Source organism: Ammospiza caudacuta, chromosome 2 (assembly GCF_027887145.1).
Source record: "Ammospiza caudacuta isolate bAmmCau1 chromosome 2, bAmmCau1.pri, whole genome shotgun sequence".
Lineage (NCBI taxonomy): Eukaryota > Metazoa > Chordata > Aves > Passeriformes > Passerellidae > Ammospiza > Ammospiza caudacuta.
In genome coordinates this window covers 119301965-119324630 of record NC_080594.1, presented here as the reverse complement: position 1 = coordinate 119324630, position 22666 = coordinate 119301965, and the positions used below count along the sequence as shown (strand labels likewise).

The window sequence follows — 22666 nt, the reverse complement described above, 5'->3', positions numbered from 1 at the left end:
CCTTTTTCCTCCCTTTTTCCCCCTCTCTTTCCCCTCTCTTTTTCCTTCTCTTTCCCCCCCCTCTTTTCCCTCTCATTTCCCTCTCTCTTTTTCCCTCTTTTTTTCCCTCTCTTTTCCCTCTTTTTCCTTCTCTTTTTCCCTCTCATTTCCCTCTCATTTCCCTCTATTTTTCCCTCTATTTTCCCTGTATTTCCCCCCCTTTTCCCCCCCTTTTCCCCCCTTTTCCCCCTTTTTTCCCCTCTTTTCCCCCTCTTTTTCCCCCTTTTCCTTCTCTTTTTCCTTCTCTTTTTCCTTCTCTTTTTCCTTCTCATTTTCCCCCTCTTTTTCCCTCTCTTTTTCCTTTTTCCTCTCTTTTCCCCCCTCTTTCCCCTCTCTTTTTCCTTCTCTTTTTCCCCCTCTTTTCCCTCTCATTTCCCTCTCTCTTTTCCCCTCTCTTTCCCCTCTTTTTTCCCTCTTTTCCCCCTCTCTTTTTCCCTCTTTTCCCTCTTTTTCCTTCTATTTTTCCCTCTCATTTCCCTCTCTTTTCCTTCTCTTTTTCCCCCTCTTCTCCCTCTCTTTTTCCCTCTCTTTTTCCCTTTTTCCCTCTCTTTTTCCCCTCTCTTTCCCCTCTCTTTCCCTCTCTTTTCCCCATTTTTCCCCATTTTTCCCCATTTTTTCCCATTTTTTCCCATTTTTTCCCATTTTTTCCCATTTTTTCCCCATTTTTTCCCATTTTTTCCCATTTTTTCCCCATTTTTCCCCATTTTCCCCCATTTTCCCCCATTTTTCCCCGCCTTGTCCCCACTCTCAGCTGCGGCCGCTCTGCTCTGACCCCGCCCCACCAAAATTCTCATTCCCTGCGGAGGACTTGAAGCCGCCTCAATGCCCCCCTTGAATTTTTCATTTTTAATTTTTAATTAAAACCTTTAATTTTAATTTCATGTTATCATCCCTGCCTGTTCCATCCAGATTCTGACAATTGCAAGAGGCAATTTTGAGGACAAATTCACAAACCCCGCTGGTTTTGTGCCCTCTTGCCCTGGTTAATTCAATTTTCATTTCTCCATTTTTGTCTTCATTTCTCCACTTTTATCTTCATTTCTCCACTTTTATCTTCATTTCTCCATTTTTATCTTCATTTCTCCACTTTTATCTTCATTTCTCCACTTTTATCTTCATTTCTCCATTATCTTCATTTCTCCATTTTTATTTTCATTTCTCCATTTTTATCTTCATTTCTCCCTTTTTATCTTCATTTCTCCATTATCTTCATTTATCCATTTTTATTTTCATTTCTCCCTTTTTATCTTCATTTTTCCACTTTTATCTTCATTTCTCCATTTTTATCTTCATTTCTCCACTCTTATCTTCGTTTCTCCATTATCTTCATTTATCCATTTCTATCTTCATTTCTCCCTTTTTATCTTCATTTCTCCATTTTTATCTTCATTTCTCCATTTTTTATTTTCATTTCTCCATTTTTTATTTTCATTTCTCCATTTTTCTCTTCATTTCTCCCTTTTTATCTTCATTTCTCCACTTTTATCTTCATTTCTCCCTTTTTATCTTCATTTATCCATTTTTATCTTCATTTATCCATTTTTATCTTCATTTATCCATTTTTATCTTCATTTCTCCATTTTTCTCTTAATTTCTCCATTTTTTATCTTCATTTCTCCACTTTTATTTTCATTTCTCCATTTTTCTCTTCATTTCTCCCTTTTTATTTTCATTTCTCCATTTTTATCTTCATTTCTCCATTTTTTATTTTCATTTCTCCATTTTTCTCTTCATTTCTCCCTTTTTATCTTCATTTCTCCACTTTTATCTTCATTTCTCCATTATCTTCATTTCTCCATTTTTATCTTCATTTCTCCATTTTTATCTTCATTTCTCCACTCTTATCTTTGTTTCTCCTTTTTTCTCTTAATTTCTCCATTTTTATCTTCATTTCTCCATTTTTCTCTTAATTTATCCATTATCTTCATTTATCCATTTTTATCTTCATTTCTCCACTTTTATCTTCATTTCTCCATTTTTATCTTCATTTATCCATTTTTATCTTTATTTATCCATTTTTATCTTCATTTATCCATTTTTCTCTTCATTTCTCCACTTTTATCTTCATTTCTCCCTTATCTTCATTTATCCATTTTTCTCTTAATTTCTCCATTTTTTATTTTCATTTGTCCATTTTTATCTTCATTTCTCCACTTTTATCTTCATTTCTCCATTATCTTCATTTATCCATTTTTATCTTCATTTCTTCCTTTTAATCTTCATTTCTCCATTTTTATCTTCATTTCTCCACTTTTCTCTTAATTTCTCCATTTTTTATTTTCATTTCTCCCTTTTTTTCTTCATTTATCCATTTTTGTCTTCATTTCTCCACTCTTATCTTCATTTCTCCATTATCTTCATTTATCTATTTTTATCTTAATTTATCCATTTTTATCTTCATTTCTCCACTCTTATCTTTGTTTCTCCTTTTTTCTCTTCATTTCTCCATTTTTATCTTCATTTCTCCCTTTTTATCTTCATTTCTCCATTTTTTATTTTCATTTTAGTCCTTATTGGGACTTTGGAATTCCTGAAATAATGATTGATTTAAATGTTTTTTGATACTTTGGAATGCTTGAATTCATCCTTTAATTTAATATATATTGGTGTTTATGTACCAATATATTTACTTATATTCTATTTATTTAATTATTATTATATTTATTGATTTTATTAATATTTATTTTCATATTTATTGGTATTTATTTGGTATTTATAATGCCTGAAATAATGATTGATTCAATATTTATTGGCACTTTGGGATGCCTGAAATATTGATTTATTTTAATATTTATTGGCACTTTGGAATTCCTGAAATATTGATTTATTTTAATATTTATTGGCACTTTGGGGTGCCTGAAATAATGATTGATTTTAATATTTATTGGCACTTTATAATGCCTGAAATAAAGATTGATTTTGGTGATTTTGGTGCTTTGGGTGCCTGAAATATTGATTTATTTTAATATTTATTGGTACTCTATAATGGCTGAACCAAAGGTAGATTTGGGTGTTTTTGGCACTTTGGGGTGCCTGAAATATTGATTTATTTTAACATTTATTGGCACTTTATAATGCCTGAAATAAAGGTAGATTTGGGTGTTTTTGGCACTTTGGAATGCCCGAAATACTGATTTATTTTAATATTTATTGGCACTTTATAATGCCTGAAATATTGATTGATTTCAATATTTATTGGCACTTTGGAATGCCTGAAATATTGATTTATTTTAATATTTATTGGCACTTTATAATGGCTGAACTAAAGGTTGATTTTGGTGTTTTTGGCACTTTGGAATGCCTGAAATATTGATTGATTTTAATATTTATTGATACTTTATAATGCCTGAAATACTGATTTATTTTAATATTTATTGGCACTTTATAATGGCTGAAATAAAGATTGATTTTAGTGTTTTTGGCACTACGGGGTGCCTGAAATATTGATTTATTTTAATATTTATTAGCACTTTATAATGCCTGAAATAAAGATTGATTTAAATGTTTTTGGCACTTTGGGGTGCCTGAAATATTGATTTATTTTAATATTTATTGGCACTTTGGAATGCCTGAAATATTGATTTATTTTAACATTTCTTGGCACTTTGGGTGCCTGAAATATTGATTTATTTTAATATTTATTAGCACTTTATAATGCCTGAAATAAAGATTGATTTAAATGTTTTTGGCACTTTGGAATGCCTGAAATATTGATTTCTTTTAACATTTCTTGGCACTTTGGGGTGCCTGAAACATTGATTTATTTTAACATTTATTGGCACTTTATAATGCCTGAAATATTGATTTATTTCAATATTTATTGGCACTTTGGGGTGCTTGAAATATTGATTAATTTTAATATTTATTGGCACTTTGGGGTGCCTGAAGCACTGATTTATTTCAATATTTATTGGCACTTTGGGATGCCTGAAATATTGATTTATTTTAACATTTCTTGGCACTTTGGGTGCCTGAAACACTGATTTATTTCAATATTTATTGGCAGTTTGGGTGCCTGAAACACTGATTTATTTCAATATTTATTGGCAGTTTGGGTGCCTGAAACACTGATTTATTTTAATATTTCTTGGCAGTTTGGGGTGCCTGAAACACTGATTTATTTCAATATTTATTGGCAGTTTGGGGTGCCTGAAACACTGATTTATTTCAATATTTCTTGGCACTTTGGGTGCCTGAAACATTGATTTATTTCAATATTTATTGGCACTTTGGGGTGCCTGAAACCCTGATTTATTTCAATATTTATTGGCACTTTGGGTGCCTGAAACATTGATTTATTTCAATATTTATTGGCACTTTGGGTGCCTGAAACATTGATTTATTTCAATATTTATTGGCACTTTGGGGTGCCTGAAACCCTGATTTATTTCAATATTTATTGGCACTTTGGGGTGCCTGAAACCCTGATTTATTTCAATATTTATTGGCACTTTGGGGTGCCTGAAACACTGATTTATTTCAATATTTATTGGCAGTTTGGGATGCCTGAAATATTGATTTATTTCAATATTTCTTGGCACTTTGGGTGCCTGAAACCCTGATTTATTTCAATATTTATTGGCAGTTTGGGTGCCTGAAACACTGATTTATTTCAATATTTATTGGCACTTTGGGTGCCTGAAACCCTGATTTATTTCAATATTTATTGGCACTTTGGGTGCCTGAAACACTGATTTATTTCAATATTTATTGGCAGTTTGGGGTGCCTGAAACCCTGATTTATTTCAATATTTATTGGCACTTTGGGATGCCTGAAATATTGATTTATTTCAATATTTCTTGGCACTTTGGGGTGCCTGAAACCCTGATTTATTTCAATATTTCTGGCCTTCGCGTGCCGAGCCGCGCCCGCAGTTCCGTTTCCCGCAGGAGTCGATCCCTGTGACGTTTGGTGCTCCCTGCCCGTGGAAAAACTGAGGGAAATCTGCAACGTGATCAAAATCCGGATTTTCTGGTGTGCCCTGTTCACCAGGGAGAGCACGTCCTTCGTGGACACCTTTTGGTGAGTATTCCCATTTTCCCAGGGAAATTCCTCCAAATATTCCCATTTTCCAAGGGAAATTCCTACAAATATTCCCATTTTCCAGGGGAAATTCCTACAAATATTCCCATTTTCCAAGGGAAATTCCTCCAGATATTCCCCCTCCAAATATTCCCATTTTCCAAGGGAAATTCCTTCCAAATATTCCCATTTTGCAAGGGAAATTCCTACAAATATTCCCATTTTCCAAGGGAATTTCCCTCCAAATATTCCCATTTTCCAAGGGAATTTCCCTCCAATTTCTCCCACTTTTCCAAAGGAATTTCCTTTCAACTTTTCCAAGGGAATTCCTCCAAATATTCCCACTTTTCCAAGTACGTTTCCCTCCAAATATTCCCATTTTCCAAGGGAGTTTCCCCCCAGATATTCCCATTTTCCAAGGGAATTTCCCTCCATTTATTCCCATTTTCCAAGGACATTTCCCCCCAGATATTCCCATTTTCCAAGGGAATTTCCCCCCAGATATTCCCATTTTCCAAGGGAAATTCCTTCCAAATATTCCCATTTGCCAAAAGAGTTTCCCTCCAAATATTCCCATTTTCCAAGGGAAATTCCCTCCAGATATTCCCATTTTCCAAGGGCATTTTCCTCTAAATCCTCCCACTTTTCCCAAAGAATTTCCCTCCAATTTTTCCCACTTTTCCAAAGGAATTTCCTTTCAAATCTTCCCACTTTTCCAAGAGCAATTCCTCCAAATCTTCCCACTTCTCCAAAAGAATTTCCCCCCAGATATTCCCATTTTCCAAGGACATTTCCCTCCAGATATTCCCATTTTCCAAGGGAATTTCCCTCCAAATCTTCCCACTTTTCCCAAAGAATTTCCCTCCAGATATTCCCGTTTTCCAAGGGAAATTCTTCCAAATATTCCCACTTTTCCAAGGACATTTCCCTCCAAATATTCCCACTTTTCCCAAAGAATTTCCTTCCAAATATTCCCACTTTTCCAAGGGAAATTCCTACAAATATTCCCATTTTCCAAAAGAATTCCCCTCCAAATATTCCCACTTTTCCCAAAGAATTTCCCTCCAATTTTTCCCACTTTTCCAAAGGAATTTCCTTTCCAATCTTCCCACTTTTCCAAGGACATTTCCCTTCAAATCCTCCCACTTTTCCCAAAGAATTTACCTCCAGATATTCCCATTTTCCAAGGGAAATCCCTCCAAATATTCCCCCTCCAAATATTCCCATTTTCCCAGGGAAATTCCTCCAAATATTCCCATTTTCCCAGGGAAATTCCTCCAAATATTCCCATTTCCCAGGGAAATTCCTCCAAATATTCCCATTTTCCAAGGGCATTTCCCTCCAGATATTCCCATTTTCCAAGGAAATTTCCTTCCAAATATTCCCATTTTCCAAGGGCATTTCCCTCCAAATATTCCCATTTTCCAAGGAAATTTCCTTCGAAATATTCCCATTTGCCAAAAGAGTTTCCCTCCAAATATTCCCATTTTCCAAAAGAAATTCCTTCCAAATATTCCCATTTTCCAAGGGCATTTCCCTCCAAATATTCCCACTTTTCCAAAAGAATTTCCCTCCAATTTCTCCCACTTTTCCAAGGATATTTCCCTCCAAATATTCCCATTTTCCAAAATAATTTCCCTGCAGCTATTCCCATTTTCCAGGGGAGTTTCCCTCCAAATATTCCCATTTTCCAAGGGAAATTCCTCCAAATATTGCCATTTTCCAAAAGAATTTCCTTCCAAATATTCCCATTTTCCAAGGGAATTTCCCTCCAAATATTCCCACTTTTCCAAGGACATTTCCCTCCAATTCTTCCCACTTTTCCAAAGGAATTTCCTTTCAACTTTTCCAAGGGAATTCCTCCAAATATTCCCACTTTTCCAAAAGAATTTCCTTCCAAATATTTCCATTTTCCAAGGGCATTTCCCTCCAAATATTCCCATTTTCCAAGGGAATTTCCCTGCAGATATTCCCATTTTCCAGGGGAGTTTCCCCCCAGCTATTCCCATTTTCCAAGGGCATTTCCCTCCAAATATTCCCACTTTTCCCAAAGAATTTCCCCCCAGATATTCCCATTTTCCAAGGACATTTCTCTCCAAATCCTCCCACTTCTCCAAAAGAATTTCCCTCCAATTTCTCCCACTTTTCCAAATGAATTTCCTTTCAAATATTCCCACTTTTCCAAGGACATTTCCCTCCAAATATTCCCACTTTTCCCAAAGAATTTCCCTCCAGATATTCCCATTTTCCAGGGGAGTTTCCCCCCAGATATTCCCATTTTCCAAAGGAATTTCCCTCCAGATATTCCCATTTTCCAAGGACATTTCCATGCACATATTCCCACTTTTCCAAGGCAGTTTCCCCCCAGATATTCCCACTTTTCCCAAAGGAATTTCCCTCCAGATATTCCCATTTTCCAAGGGAATTTCCCTCCAGATATTCCCATTTTCCAAGGGAGTTTCCCCCCAGATATTCCCATTTTCCAGAGGAATTTCCCTCCAGATATTCCCATTTTCCAAGGGAATTTCCCCCCAGATATTCCCATTTTCCAAGGGAATTTCCATGCACATATTCCCATTTTCCAAGGGAGTTTCCCCCCAGATATTCCCATTTTCCAAGGGAGTTTCCCCCCAGATATTCCCATTTTCCAAGGGAGTTTCCCCCCAGATATTCCCATTTTCCAAAGGAATTTCCCTCCAGATATTCCCATTTTCCAAGGGAATTTCCATGCACATATTCCCATTTTCCAAGGCAGTTTCCCCCCAGATATTCCCATTTTCCAAAGGAATTTCCCTGCAGATATTCCCATTTTCCAAGGGAATTTCCCCCCAGATATTCCCATTTTCCAAGGGAATTTCCATGCACATATTCCCATTTTCCAAGGGAGTTTCCCTCCAGATATTCCCATTTTCCAAGGGAATTTCCCCCCAGATATTCCCATTTTCCAAAGGAATTTCCCTCCAGATATTCCCATTTTCCAAGGGAGTTTCCCCCCAGATATTCCCATTTTCCAGAGGAATTTCCCTGCAGATATTCCCATTTTCCAAGGGAGTTTCCCCCCAGATATTCCCACTTTTCCCAAAGAATTTCCCTCCAGATATTCCCATTTTCCAAGGGAATTTCCCCCCAGATATTCCCATTTTCCAGGGGAATTTCCCCCCAGATATTCCCATTTTCCAGAGGAATTTCCCCCCAGATATTCCCATTTTCCAAAGGAATTTCCATGCACATATTCCCATTTTCCAGGGGAGTTTCCCCCCAGATATTCCCACTTTTCCTGGTTCCTGGCAGAATTCCGCGGGTGCTCCCAGCCCGGCTCCCGCTGGGGCGGAAATGCTGCGCTCGCTTGAGGTCGGAAGTTCTTGGATCCACAGGAAGAAAATTAAAAAATTAAAATATTGATTGTCTGGAGTTTGGGATCTCTGGGATTTTGAAGTTTGGGATCTTTTGGAGTTTGGGATCTTGGGGGTTTTGGAGTTTGGAATCTTTGGGATTCTGGAGTTTGGAATCTTTGGGAGTTTGGAGTTTGGAATCTTTGGGATTTTGGAACCTTTGGAGATTCTGGAATTTGGAATCTTTGGGGATTCTGGAGTTTTGGGACCTTTGGGATTTTTGAGTTTGGAATCTTTGGGATTTTGGAATCTTTGGGGATTTTGGAGTTTGGAATCTTTGGGAATCTGAAATTTGAAATCTTTGGGATTTTGGAGTTTGGGACCTTTGGGAGTTTGGATTTTGGAATCTTTGGGATTTTGGAATCTTTGGGGATCTGGAATTTGGAACCTTTGGAGATTCTGGAATTTGGAATCTTTGGGGATTCTGGAGTTTTGGGACCTTTGGGATTTTTAAGTTTGGAATTTTTTGGATTTTGGAATAATTGGAATCTTTGGGGATCTGGAATTTGGAATCCGTGATGATTCTGGAGTTTTGGAATCTTTGGGGATTTTGGAGTTTGGAATCTTGGGGACTTTGGATTTGATGTTTGAGATTTTGGAGTTTGGAATCTTTGGGAATCTGAAATTTGAAATCTTTGGGATTCTGGAGTTTGGGACCTTTGGGAGTTTGGATTTTGGAATCTTTGGGATTTTGGAATCTTTGGGGATTTTGGAATCTTTGGGGATCTGGAATTTGGAACCTTTGGAGATGCTGTAATTTGGAATCTTTGGGGATTCTGGAGTTTTGTTGGAATCTTTGGGATTTTTAAATTTGGAATTTTTGGGATTTTGGAATATTTGGAATCTTTGGGGATCTGGAATTTGAAATCTTTGGGAGTTTGGAATCTTTGGGAATCTGAAATTTGAACTCTTTGGGACCTTTGGCAGTTCGGGATCTTGGGGATTTTGGATTTGATGTTCGGGATTTTGGAGTTTGGGATTTTGGAATCTTTGGGGATCTGGAATTTGGAATCCGTGAGGATTCTGGAGTTTTGGAATCTTGGGGACTTTGGATTTGATGTTTGGGAGTTTGGAGTTTGGAATCTTTGGGAATCTGAAATTTGAAATCTTTGGGATTCTGGAGTTTGGGACCTTTGGAAGTTTGGAGTTTGGAATCTTTGGGATTTTGGAATCTTTGGGGATCTGGAATTTGGAATCTTTGGGGATTCTGGAGTTTTGGAATCTTGGGGACTTTGGACTTGATGTTTGGGATTTTGGAGTTTGGAATCCTTGGGGATTTTGGAGTTTGGAATCGTTGGGAATCTGAAATTTGAAATCTTTGGGACCTTTGGCAGTTCGGGATCTTGGGGATTTTGGATTTGATGTTCGGGATTTTGGAGTTTGGAATGTTTGGGATTTTAGAATCTTTGGAATCTTTGGGAATCTGGAGTTTGGAATCCGTGACGATTCTGAAGTTTTAGAATCTTTGGGATTCTGGAGTTTTCGAATCTTTGGGATTTTTGAGTTTGGAATCTTGGGGATTTTGGAAACTTTGGGGGATTTTGGAGTTTGGAATCTTTGGGAATCTGAAATTTGAAATTTTGGGGATTCTGGAGATTTGGAATCTTTGGAATTTTGGATTTGATGTTTGGGATTTTGGAGTTTGGAATCCTTGGGGATTCTGGAGTTTGCAATCTTTGGGAATCTGAAATTTGAAATCTTTGGGATTCTGGAATTTGGAACGTTTGGAGATTCTGGAGTTTGGAATCTTTGGGATTTTTGGATTTTGAAACCTTTAGGATTCTAGAGTTTGGGATCTTTGGGAATCTGGAGTTTGAAATCTTTGGGATTCTGGAGTTTGGGACCTTTGCGAGTTTGGATTTTGGAATCTTTGGGATTTTGGAACCTTTGGGGATCTGGAATTTGGAACCTTTGGAGATTCTGGAATTTGGAATCTTTGGGGATTCTGGAGTTTTGGGACCTTTGGGATTTTTAAGTTTGGAATTTTTGGGATTTTGGAATATTTGGAATCTTTGGGGATCTGGAATTTTGAATCCTTGGGGATTCTGGAATTTGGAATCTTTGGGAGTTTGGAATCTTTGGGAATCTGAAGTTTGGAATCCGTGAGGATTCTGGAGTTTTAGAATCTTTGGGATTTTTGAGTTTGGAATTTTTGGGAGTTTGGATTTTGGAATCTTTGGGATTTTGGAGTTTGGGACCTTTGGGATTCTGGAGTTTGGAATCTTGGGGATTTTGGAACCTTTGGGGATCTGGAATTTGGAATCTTTGGGGATTCTGGAGTTTTGGAATCTTTGAGAGTTTGGATTTGATGTTTGGGATTTTGGAGTTTGGAATCTTTGGGATTTTGGATTTGATGTTTGGGATTTTGGACTATTTGGAATCTTTGGGGATCTGGAATTTGGAATCCTTGGGGATTCTGGAGTTTGGAATCTTTGGGAGTTTGGAATCTTTGGGAATCTGAAGTTCGGAATCCGTGAGGATTCTGGAATTTTGGAATCTTTGGGATTTTGGAGTTTGGAATCTTTGGGATTTTGGAATCTCGGGGGATTTTGGAGTTTGGAATCTTTGGGATTTTGGATTTGATGTTTGGGATTTTGGAGTTTGGAATCCTTGGGGATTCTGGAGTTCGGAATCTTTGGGAATCTGAAATTTGAACTCTTTGGGACCTTTGGCAGTTCGGGATCTTGGGGATTTTGGATTTGATGTTTGGGATTTTGGAGTTTGGAACGTTTGGGATTTTGGAATCTTTGGAATCTTTGGGAATCTGAAGTTTGACATCTTTTGGAATCTGGAGTTTGGAATCTGTGACTTCTGGAGTTTTGGGATCTTGGGGATTTTGGAGTTTGGAATCTTTGGGATTCTGGAGTTTGGGACCTTTGGGAGTTTGGAGTTTGGAATCTTTGGGATCTTGGAATCTTTGGAGATTCTGGAATTTGGAATCTTTGGGGATTCTGGAGTTTTGTTGGAATCTTTGGGATTTTTAAGTTTGGAATCTTTGGGAGTTTGGAATCTTTGGGAATCTGAAGTTCGGAATCCGTGAGGATTCTGGAATTTTGGAATCTTTGGGATTTTGGAGTTTGGAATCTTTGGGATTTTGGAATCTTTGGGAATCTGAAATTTGAAATCTTTGGGATTCTGGAACTTGGAATCTTTGGGGATTCTGGAGATTTGGAATCTTTGGGACTTTGGATTTGGAATCTTTGGGATTTTGGAATCTTTGGGGATTTTGGAGTTTGGGATCTTTGGGAATCTGAATTTTGAAATCTTTGGGATTTTGGAGTTTGGGACCTTTGGGAGTTTGGAGTTTGGAATCTTTGGGGATCTGGAATTTGGAATCTTTGGGGATCTGGAATTTGGAATCTTTGGGATTCTGGAGTTTTGGAATCTTGGGGACTTTGGATTTGATGTTTGGGATTTTGGAGTTTGGAATCTTTGGGATTTTGGATTTGATGTTTGGGAATTTGGAATATTTGGATTCTTTGGGGATCTGGAATTTGGAATCCCTAGGGATTCTGGAGTTCGGAATCTTTGGGAGTTTGGAATCCGTGAGGATTCTGGAGTTTTGGAATCTTTGGGATTCTGGAGTTTTGGAATCTTGGAGATTTTGGAGTTTGGAATCTTTGGGAATCTGAAATTTGAAATCTTTGGGATTCTGGAGTTTGGGACCTTTGGGAGTTTGGAATCTTTGGGGATCTGGAATTTGGAATCCTTGGGGATTCTGGAGTTTTGGAATCTTGGGGACTTTGGATTTGATGTTTGGGATTTTGGAGTTTGGAATCTTTGGGAGTTTGGAATCTTTGGGGATTTTGGTGTTTGGAATCTGTGGGAATCTGAAATTTGAAATCTTTGGGATTTTGGAGTTTGGGACCTTTGGGAGTTTGGATTTTGGAATCTTTGGGACTTTGGATTTGATGTTTGGGATTTTGGAGTTTGGAGTCCTTGGGGATTCTGGAGTTTGGAATCTGTGGGAATCTGAAGTTTGACATCTTTTGGAATCTGGAGTTTGGAATCTTTGGGAATTTGCAATCTTTTGGAGTTTGGAATCCTTGGGGATTTTGGAGTTTGGAATCTTTGGGGTTCTGGGAATCTTTGGGACCTTTGGAGTTTGGAATCTTTGGGAATCTGAAATTTGAAATCTTTGGGACCTTTGGCAGTTCGGGATGTTGGGGATTTTGGATTTGATGTTCGGGATTTTGGAGTTTGGAACGTTTGGGATTTTGGATTTTGGAATCTGGGATTTTGAAATCTTTGGGGATTTTGGAGTTTGGAATCTTTGGGAATCTGAAATTTGAAATCTTTGGGACCTTTGGCAGTTCGGGATCTTGGGGATTTTGGATTTGATGTTCGGGATTTTGGAGTTTGGAATGTTTGGGATTTTGGAATCTTTGGAATCTTTGGGAATCTGAAGATTGGAATCTGTGACAATTCTGGAGTTTTGGAATCTTTGGGGATTTTGGAGTTTGGAATCTTTGGGAATCTGAATTTTGAAATCTTTGGGATTCTGGAGTTTGGGACCTTTGGGAGTTTGGATTTTGGAATCTTTGGGATTTTGGATTTGATGTTTGGGATTTTGGAATATTTGGAATCTTTGGGGATCTGGAATTTGGAATCCTTGGTGATTCTGGAGTTCGGAATCTTTGGGAATCTGAAGTTTGGAATCCGTGAGGATTCTGGAGTTTTGGAATCTTGGGGATTTTGGAAACTTTGGGGATTTTGGAGTTTGGAATCTTTGGGGATCTGGAATTTGGAATCTTTGGGATTCTGGAGTTTTGGAATCTTTGGGATTTTTAAGTCTGGAATTTTTTGGATTTTGGAATATTTGGAATCTTTGGGGATCTGGAATTTGGAATCCGTGAGGATTCTGGAGTTTTGGAATCTTTGGGATTTTGGAATCTTTGGGGATTTTGGAGTTTGGAATCTTTGGGAATCTGAAATTTGAAATCTTTGGGATTCTGGAATTTGGAACGTTTGGAGATTCTGGAATTTGGAATCTTTGGGGATCCTGGAGTTTTGGAATCTTTGGGATTTTTGAGTTTGGAATTTTTGGGATTCTGGAATTTGGAATCTTGGGGATTTTGGAGTTTGGGACCTTTGGGAGTTTGGAGTTTGGAATCTTTGGGGATCTGGGAATCTTTGAATTCTTTTGGAGTTTGGGTTCTTGGGGATTCTGGAGTTTGGAACCTTTGGGATTTTTGGATTTTGGAACCTTTAGGATTCTGGAGTTTGGGATCTTTGGGAATCTGGAGTTTGGAATTTTTGTGGATTTTGGAGTTTGGAAACTTTAGGGATTTTGGAATCTTTGTGGATTTTGGAGTTTGGGATCTTGGGGATTCTGGAGTTTGGGATCTTTGGGAATCTGAAATTTGAAATCTTTGGGATTCTGGAGTTTGGGACCTTTGCGAGTTTGGATTTTGGAATCTTTGGGGATCTGGAATTTGGAACCTTTGGAGATTCTGGAATTTGGAATCTTTGGGGATTCTGGAGTTTTGGGACCTTTGGGATTTTTAAGTTTGGAATTTTTGGGATTTTGGAATATTTGGAATCTTTGGGGATCTGGAATTTTGAATCCTTGGGGATTCTGGAATTTGGAATCTTTGGGAGTTTGGAATCTTTGGGAATCTGAAGTTTGGAATCCGTGAGGATTCTGGAGTTTTAGAATCTTTGGGATTTTTGAGTTTGGAATTTTTGGGAGTTTGGATTTTGGAATCTTTGGGATTTTGGAGTTTGGGACCTTTGGGATTCTGGAGTTTGGAATCTTGGGGATTTTGGATTTGATCTTTGGGATTTTGGAGTTTGGAGTCTTTGGGATTTTGGAATCTTTGGGGATTTTGGAGTTTGGAATCTTTGGGATTCTGGAGTTTGGGACCTTTGGGAGTTTGGATTTTGGAATCTTTGGGATTTTGGAATCTTTGGGGATTCTGGAATTTGGAATCTTGGGGACTTTGGACTTGATGTTTGGGATTTTGGAGTTTGGAATCGTTGGGAATCTGAAATTTGAAATCTTTGGGACCTTTGGCAGTTCGGGATCTTGGGGATTTTGGATTTGATGTTCGGGATTTTTGAATATTTGGAATCTTTGGGGATCTGGAATTTGGAATCTTTGGGGATTCTGGAGTTTTGGAATCTTGGGGAGTTTGGATTTGATGTTTGGGATTTTGGAGTTTGGAATCTTTGGGAATCTGAAATTTGAAATCTTTGGGATTCTGGAGTTTGGAACATTTGGAGATTCTGGAATTTGGAATCTTTGGGGATTCTGGAGTTTTGGAATCTTGGGGATTTTGGAGTTTGGGACCTTTGGGAGTTTGGAGTTTGGAATCTTTGGGAATCTGGGAATCTTTGAATTCTTTTGGAGTTTGGGTTCTTGGGGATTCTGGAGTTTGGAACCTTTGTGGACTTTGGAGTTTGGAAACTTTGGGGATTTTGGAATCTTTGTAGATTTTGGAGTTTGGGATCTTGGGGATTTTGGAATTTGGAATCTCTGGGATTTTGGAGTTTGGGATCTTTGGGGATTTTGGAGTTTGGAACATTTGGGGAGTTTGGAATCTTTGGGATTTTGGAGTTTTGGAATCTCTGGGATTTTGGAGTTTTGGAATCTCGGGGATTCTGGATTTTGGAATCTTGGGGACTTTGGAGTTTGGAACCTTTGGGATTTTGGAGTTTTGGAACCCTTGGGAGTCTGAAGTTTGGAATATTTGGGATTCTGGGGGGAATTTCGGTCTTTCTGTAGGTGCTGACATTTCAAAAGCAGCAAAACCTTTCCAGCTCTTCTTTTAATTATTATTATTTTTCTCCTTCCTCCTCTGAAGGGCTGGATGTGAATTTTTAAACATTCTCAAATCCAATCCCTCTAAATATTCATAATTCAGACCCTGTGGCAGCTTGGTGTTTGTCCAAATAACAATTCCTTCCGTTAAATAAGAATTCCTTCCGTTAAATAAGAATTCCTTCCGTTAAATAATAATTTCTTCTGTTAATTAATAATTTCTTCTGTTAATTAATAATTCCTTCCGTTAAATAACAATTCCTTCTGTTAAATAATAATTCCTTCCGTTAAATAATAATTTCTTCTGTTAAATAAGAATTTCTTCTGTAAAATAATAATTTCTTCTGTTAATTAATAATTTCTTCTGTTAATTAATAATTTCTTCCGTTAATTAATAATTTCTTCTGTAAAATAATAATTTCTCCTGTTAATTAATAATTTCTTCTGTTTTCCACCAGTTTGATGTTCCTGGACTGGAACACGAAGAAAGTTCACGAGTTCAATGTTATGGAAGACCTCGCTGATTTAATTAAAAAAGTTGTTGTAAGTCTTGAGTTTTAAATTTCTAAATTTTCAAATATTTGTTAATTAATTCTGTCCCTTAAGCATCATGAAATCATGAATTAGATGTTTTCCTTTTGCTGAAGTGAAGGCATAATTATCAATAATTATCATAATTATCATAATTATCATAATTGTCAATAATTATCATAATTACCAATTAATTATTTGGTAATTAAGAAATTATTAATTAAGAATTTTTTTAAAGAATATTAATTAATTAAGAAATTAAGAAATAATAAAAAAAAAGAAATTTATTCCAGGTGGGATCATTTAGGGAATGTTTGCAGGCAGAAATGAAGCTGGTGCATGAATGATTTGAATAATTTCTTTTTCCCTTATTTTCAAAATTGATATTTTAAATTTGTCTTTGCTGACTTGGAATAGGGGAGAGGAGGATGTGAGGAGTTTGTTCCATTTGTTGCGGGATTTATTTCAAATTTAGGTGGTGGTAAAACATTTCTGCATTTCTTGAAATTGTGTGTCCAGCCCCAAGCTTCATCTTTTATTTTATAAATTTATGTATATTTTATTTTATAAAATATAACAGATTATAAAATTATATTTATGTTATATTTATAAATAAATATATTTATATTTCTTTTAAGAGGTATATTTATAAATTATATTTATAAAATATAACAAATTATTTAATTTCTCTTCATTTTCTGGGTTGTAGACCCAAGAGTGAAGTGGGTTTGGAGGGGCAGATTTTGGGGTGTCTGAGCTTTGGGGTGTCTCAGCTTTGGGGTGTCTCAGATTTGGGGTGTCTCAGCTTTGGGGTGTCTCAGATTTTGGGGTGTCTGAGCTTTGGGGTGTCTCAATTTTTTGGGTGTCTCAGGTTTTTGGGGTGTCTCAGATTTTGGGGTGTCTCAGCTTTGGGGTGTCTCTGGTTTTTGGGTGTCTCAATTTTTGGGGTGTCTGGTTTTTGGGTGTCTGAGCTTTGGGGTGTCTGGTTTTTGGGTGTCTCTGGTTTTGGGGTGTCTCAGCTTTGGGGTGTCTCTGGTTTTTGGGGTGTCTCAGATTTTGGAGTTTCTCAGCTTTTTGGGTGTCTCAATTTTTGGGGTGTCTCAGATTTGGGGTGTCTCTGGTTTTTGGGTGTCTCAATTTTGGGGTGTCTCAGGTTTTTGGGTGTCTCAGCTTTGGGGTGTCTCAGATTTTGGGTGTCTCAATTTTTGGGGTGTCTCTGTTTTTTGGGTGTCTCAGTTTTTGGGTGTCTCAGCTTTTGGGGTGTCTCCGTTGTTGGGGTGTCTCAGCTTTGGGGTGTCTCAATTTTTGGGGTGTCTCAGCTTTGGGGTGTCTCAATTTTTGGGGTGTCTCAGGTTTTTGGGTGTCTCAATTTTTGGGGTGTCTGAGCTTTGGGGTGTCTCAGGTTTTTGGGTGTCTCAGTTTTTGGGTGTCTCAGATTTTGGGGTGTCTCAGATTTGGGGTTGTCTCAGATTTGGGGTGTCTCAGATTTTTGGGGTGTCTCAGGTTTTTGGGTGTCTCCGTTGTTGGGGTGTCTCTGGTTTTTGGGTGTCTCAGCTTTTGGGGTGTCTGAGCTTTGGGGTGTCTCAAATTTTGGAGTTTCTCAGCTTTTGGGGTGTCTCTGGTTTTTGGGTGTCTCAGATTTTGGAGTTTCTCAGGTTTTTGGGTGTCTCAGCTTATGGGGTGTCTGAGATTTTGGGGTCTCTCAGCTTTGGGGTGTCTCAGCTTTGGGGTGTCTGAGCTTTGGGGTGTCTCAATTTTTGAGGTGTCTCAGCTTTGGGGTGTCTCAGGTTTTTGGGTGTCTCAATTTTTGGGGTGTCTGAGCTTTGGGGTGTCTCAGGTTTTTGGGTGTCACAGATTTTGGGGTGTCTCAGATTTTGGGGTGTCTCCATTTTTGGGGTGTCTCAGGTTTTTGGGTGTCTCAGATTTTGGGGTGTCTCAGTTTTTGGGGTGTCTCAGATTTTGGAGTTTCTCAGCTTTTGGGGTGTCTCAGATTTTGGGGTGTCTCAGCTTTGGGGTGTCTCAGCTTTGGGGTGTCTCTGGTTTTTGGGTGTTTCTGGTTTTTGGGTGTCTCAGATTTTGGAGTTTCTCAGCTTTGGGGTGTCTCTGGTTTTGGGGTGTCTGAGGTTTTGGGTGTCAGGTTTTGGGGTGTCTCAGCTTTGGGGCGTCTCAGCTTTTGGGGGTGTCTCAGATTTGGGGTGTCTCTGGTTTTTGGAGTTTCTCAGCTTTTGGGGTGTCTCAGGTTTTTGGGTGTCTCAGATTTTGGAGTTTCTCAGATTTTGGGGTATCTCAGCTTTTGGGGTGTCTGAGATTTGGGGTGTCTGAGGTTTTGGGTGTCTCTGGTTTTTGGGGTGTCTGAGCTTTTGGGGTGTCTCAATATTTGGGGTGTCTCTGTTTTTTGGGTGTCTCAGATTTTGGGGTGTCTCAGGTTTTTGGGTGTCTGAAGTTTTGGGGTGTCTCAGCTTTGGGGTGTCTCAATTTTTGGGGTGTCTCAGCTATTGGAGTTTCTCAGCTTTTGGGGTGTCTCAGATTTTGGGTGTCTCATGTTTGGGGTGTCTCAGATTTTGGGGTATCTGAGCTTTGGGGTGTCTCAGATTTGTGGTGTCTCAGTTTTTGGGTGTCTCAGATTTGGGGTGTCTGGGCTTTGGGGTGTCTCAGATTTTGGGGTGTCTCAGGTTTTTGGGTGTCTCAATTTTTGGGGTGTCTGAGCTTTGGGGTATCTCAGATTTTGGAGTTTCTCAGCTTTTGGGGTGTCTCAATTTTTGGGGTGTCTGAGCTTTTGGGGTGTCTCAATTTTTGGGGTGTCTCAGATTTTGGGTGTCTGAGCTTTTGGGGTGTCTCTGGTTTTTGGGTGTCTCAGCTTTTGTGTTTTTGGGGTTTGGGAGCTGCACAGGGGCTCAGAGGGGCGGAATTTCCTCAGCAGATCTCCCAGCCATTCTCTTTTCTCATTTATTTTTTTACCAAAAATAAACGATTTGATTTAAAAATTTCATTATTTTATTTAATAATCTAAATCACATATTTCACCAAAAACCTGGAATGCAGCTGCCTCAGGGAAATTCCAATGCACTCCTCTCAATAATTAATTTTTAATTTGTTTTTATTTGTTAATCCTCTCAATAATTGATTTTTAATTTGTTTTTATTTGTTAATCCTTGTCAATAATTGATTTTTAATTTGTTTTTATTTGTTAATCCGTGTCAATAATTGATTTTTATTTTGTTTTTATTTGTTAATCCCTGTCAATAATTGATTTTTAATTTGTTTTTATTTTTTAATCCTCTCAATAATTAATTTTTAATTTGTTTTTATTTGTTAATCCTCTCAATAATTGATTTTTAATTTGTTTTTATTTGTTAATCCTGTCAATAATTGATTTTTAATTTGTTTTTATTTTTTAATCCTCGTCAATAATTGATTTTTAATTCGTTTTTATTTGTTAATCCTCGTCAATAATTGATTTTTATTTTGTTTTTATTTTTTAATCCTTGTCAATAATTGATTTTTAATTTGTTTTTATTTTTTAATCCTGTCAATAATTGATTTTTAATTTGTTTTTATTTGTTAATCCTGTCAATAATTGATTTTTAATTTGTTTTTTTTTTTAGTCCTGTCAATAATTGATTTTTAATTTGTTTTTATTTGTTAATCCTTGTCAATAATTGATTTTTAATTTGTTTTTATGTTTTCATCCTTGTTCCAGAACATTCCCCATTTCATCAGTGGCATCCTGAGGATCGGCACTGGGATAGAAAATGTGAGTTCTGCAGTGCTTGGGGAGGAGCTTTTCGTCATTTCAAACTTTTAAATCAAATTTTTGGGGGGTTTATATATTATTTATTAATAATTTCAGTCATTACAAGAAAGTTCCTAAATCAAATTTCAGGGGGTTTTATTTTTAATAATTTCAGTCACCACAAGAATGTTTCCGAGCAATTTTTTGTTGTTTTTAATTATTTTCCAATCACTTCAGAAGCTTCTAAAAGAAATTCCCCGGTTTGATCTCTTCCCGTTGCGAGCCTGCTTTGACTTTGTGTCCGCGCGGTGCTGGAGATCCCCGATAATTCAGATATTTGTGATTATTTCCTGTTTTCTGTTTGAGATCCGGCGGAGGGAAAGCGGAGCGAGGAGCCCCGAGGCTGGGCTGTGCAGATTGATGGATTTTTATTTAATATTGATGAGTTTTTATTAATTTTGTGTGCTTGCCCGTGCTCAGGGGCTGTTCCCGCTCGGCGAGGCGCTGGACTGGGTGCGCAGCGTGGGCGCGCCGGGGATGCTGCAGGACCTGGAGCACATGGGCGACTTCGGCCGCGTCATCCTGGCCATGTTCTTCTCCGAGTGTGAGTGGGAGTGGGCACAAATGGGGGAAATCCAATTTCTGTTCTTCTCCAAGTGTGAGTGGGAGTGGGCACAAATGGGGGAAATCCAATTTCTGTTCTTCTCCGAGTGTGAGTGGGAATGGGCACAAATGGGGGAAATCCAATTTCTGTTCTTCTCCAAGTGTGAGTGGGAGTGGGGAAATCCGATTGCTGTTCTTCTCCGAGTGTGAGTGGGAGTGGGCACAAATGGGGGAAATCCGATTTCTGTTCTTCTCCAAGTGTGAGTGGGAGTGGGGAAATCCGATTTCTGTTCTTCTCCGAGTGTGAGTGGGAGTGGGGAAATGCAATTTCTGTTCTTCTCCGAGTGGGAGTGGGGAAATGCAATTTCTGTTCTTCTCCAAGTGTGAGTGGGGGGCAGGAATTGGGGAAATGCAATTTCTGTTCTTCTCCGAGTGTGAGTGGGAGTGGGGAAATTCCAATTTCTGTTCTTCTCCGAGTGTGAGTGGGAGTGGGGAAATCCGATTTCTGTTCTTCTCCGAGTGTGAGTGGGAGTGGGGAAATGCAATTTCTGTTCTTCTCCGAGTGGGAGTGGGGAAATGCAATTTCTGTTCTTCTCCAAGTGTGAGTGGGGGGCAGGAATTGGGGAAATCCAATTTCTGTTCTTCTGCGAGTGTGAGTGGGAGTGGGGAAATCCGATTTCTGTGGGAAATCATGGCCATGTTCTTCTCCGAGTGTGAGTGGGAGTGGGGAAATGCGATTTCTGTTCTTCTCCGAGTGTGAGTGGGAGTGGGGAAATCCGATTGCTGTTCTTGTCCGAGTGTGAGTGGGGATGGGCACAAATGGGGGAAATCCAATTTCTGTTGGAGATCATGGCCATGTTCTTCTCCGAGTGTGAGTGGGAGTGGGGAAATCCAATTGCTGTTCTTGTCCAAGTGTGAGTGGAAGTGGGCAGGAATGGGGAAATCCAATTGCTGTTCTTCTCAGAGTGGGAGTGGGGATGGGCACAAATGGAAAAAATCCAATTTCTGTTCTTCTCCGAGTGTGAGTGGGGTGTCCTGGGTGGGCAGGAACGGGGAAAATCCAATTTCTGTTGGAGATCGTGGCCGTGTTCTTCTCCGAGTGTGAGTGGGGATGGGCAGGAATGGGGAAAATCCAATTTCTGTGGGAATTCATGGCCATGTTCTTCTCCGAGTGTGAGTGGGGATGGGCAGGAATGGAGAAAATCCAATTTCTGTTCTTCTCCGAGTGTGAGTGCGGGGCAGGAATTGGGGAAATCCAATTTCTGTTCTTCTCCGAGTGTCAGTGGGGTGTCCTGGGTGGGCAGGAACGGGGAAAATCCAATTCCTGTTGGAGATCATGGCCGTGTTCTTCTCCGAGCGTGAGTGGGAGTGGGCAGGAATGGGGAAATCCAATTTCTGTTCTTCTCCGAGTGTGAGTGGGAGTGGGCAGGAATGGGGAAATCCAATTTCTGTTCTTCTCTGAGTGTGAGTGGGGATGGGCAGGAATGGGGAAATCCAATTTCTGTTCTTCTCCGAGCGTGAGTGGGGATGGGCAGGAATGGGGAAATCCAATTTCTGTTCTTCTCCGAGTGTGAGTGGGGATGGGCAGGAATGGGGAAATCCAATTTCTGTTCTTCTCCGAGTGTGAGTGGGGATGGGCAGGAATGGGGAAATCCAATTTCTGTTCTTCTCCGAGCGTGAGTGGGAGTGGGCAGGAATGGGGAAATCCAATCGCTGTTGGAGATCATGTAGTTAGTCCTGCTCTTAGTGCCATGCTGGGCTGCTCTACTAGTTTATTATTATTGTTATTACTATTATTATTATTACTGTTACTATTATTATTATCACTATTACTATCACTATTATTACTACTATTACCACTATTATTATTACTACTATAATTATTATTATTATAATCATCATCATCATCATCATCATCATCGTCAAATTTCTTTTAGAAATCATGAAATTTTTCCTGGTCTTATTTCCATGCTGGGCTGCTCTACTAGTTTATTATTATTATTATTATTATTATTATTACTATTACTATTACTATTATTATTATCATTACTATTACTGTTATTACTATTATCACTATTACTATTATTATTGCTATTATTATTATTATTATTATTATTATTATTATTATTATTATTACCAAATTTCTTTTAGAAATCATGAAATTATTCCTGGTCTTAGTTCCATGCTGGGCTGCTGTACTAGTTTATTATTATTATTATTATTACTATTACTATTACTATTACTATTACTATTACTACTATCACTACTAACATTTCTAACATTATCATAATTTCTGTTATATTATATTATATTACATTACATTACGTTACATTATATTATATATTTTAATGTTATGTTATGTTATATTTTATTATTATTACTATTATCATTATCATCATCAATGTCATTATTATCATTAATCTATAGTATATATTATTTATATGTATATATTATTTATAGACATTTATGATATATTATTTATACTATATTTTAATATTATAATGGATTATAATATGATTGTAATTCATTATTATTACAATAATTATTTTATATTGTATATTTATATATCTATAATATGCTAT

General features: G+C 38.0%; 1 protein-coding gene across 3 annotated transcripts in view; it reads left to right on the top strand.

Annotated features, from left to right (window-relative positions):
• TTC3 (tetratricopeptide repeat domain 3) overlaps window positions 1-22666 on the top strand; it is a 116967-nt gene that overhangs the window by 8241 nt on the left and 86060 nt on the right. For all 3 annotated transcript variants that reach the window (XM_058825478.1, XM_058825479.1, XM_058825477.1), the window contains exons 4-7: window positions 4930-5062; window positions 15676-15760; window positions 19449-19502; window positions 19962-20085. In XM_058825478.1, coding sequence (XP_058681461.1) covers window positions 4930-5062; window positions 15676-15760; window positions 19449-19502; window positions 19962-20085 — 396 coding nt within the window. The remainder of the gene's footprint in view (window positions 1-4929; window positions 5063-15675; window positions 15761-19448; window positions 19503-19961; window positions 20086-22666) is intronic.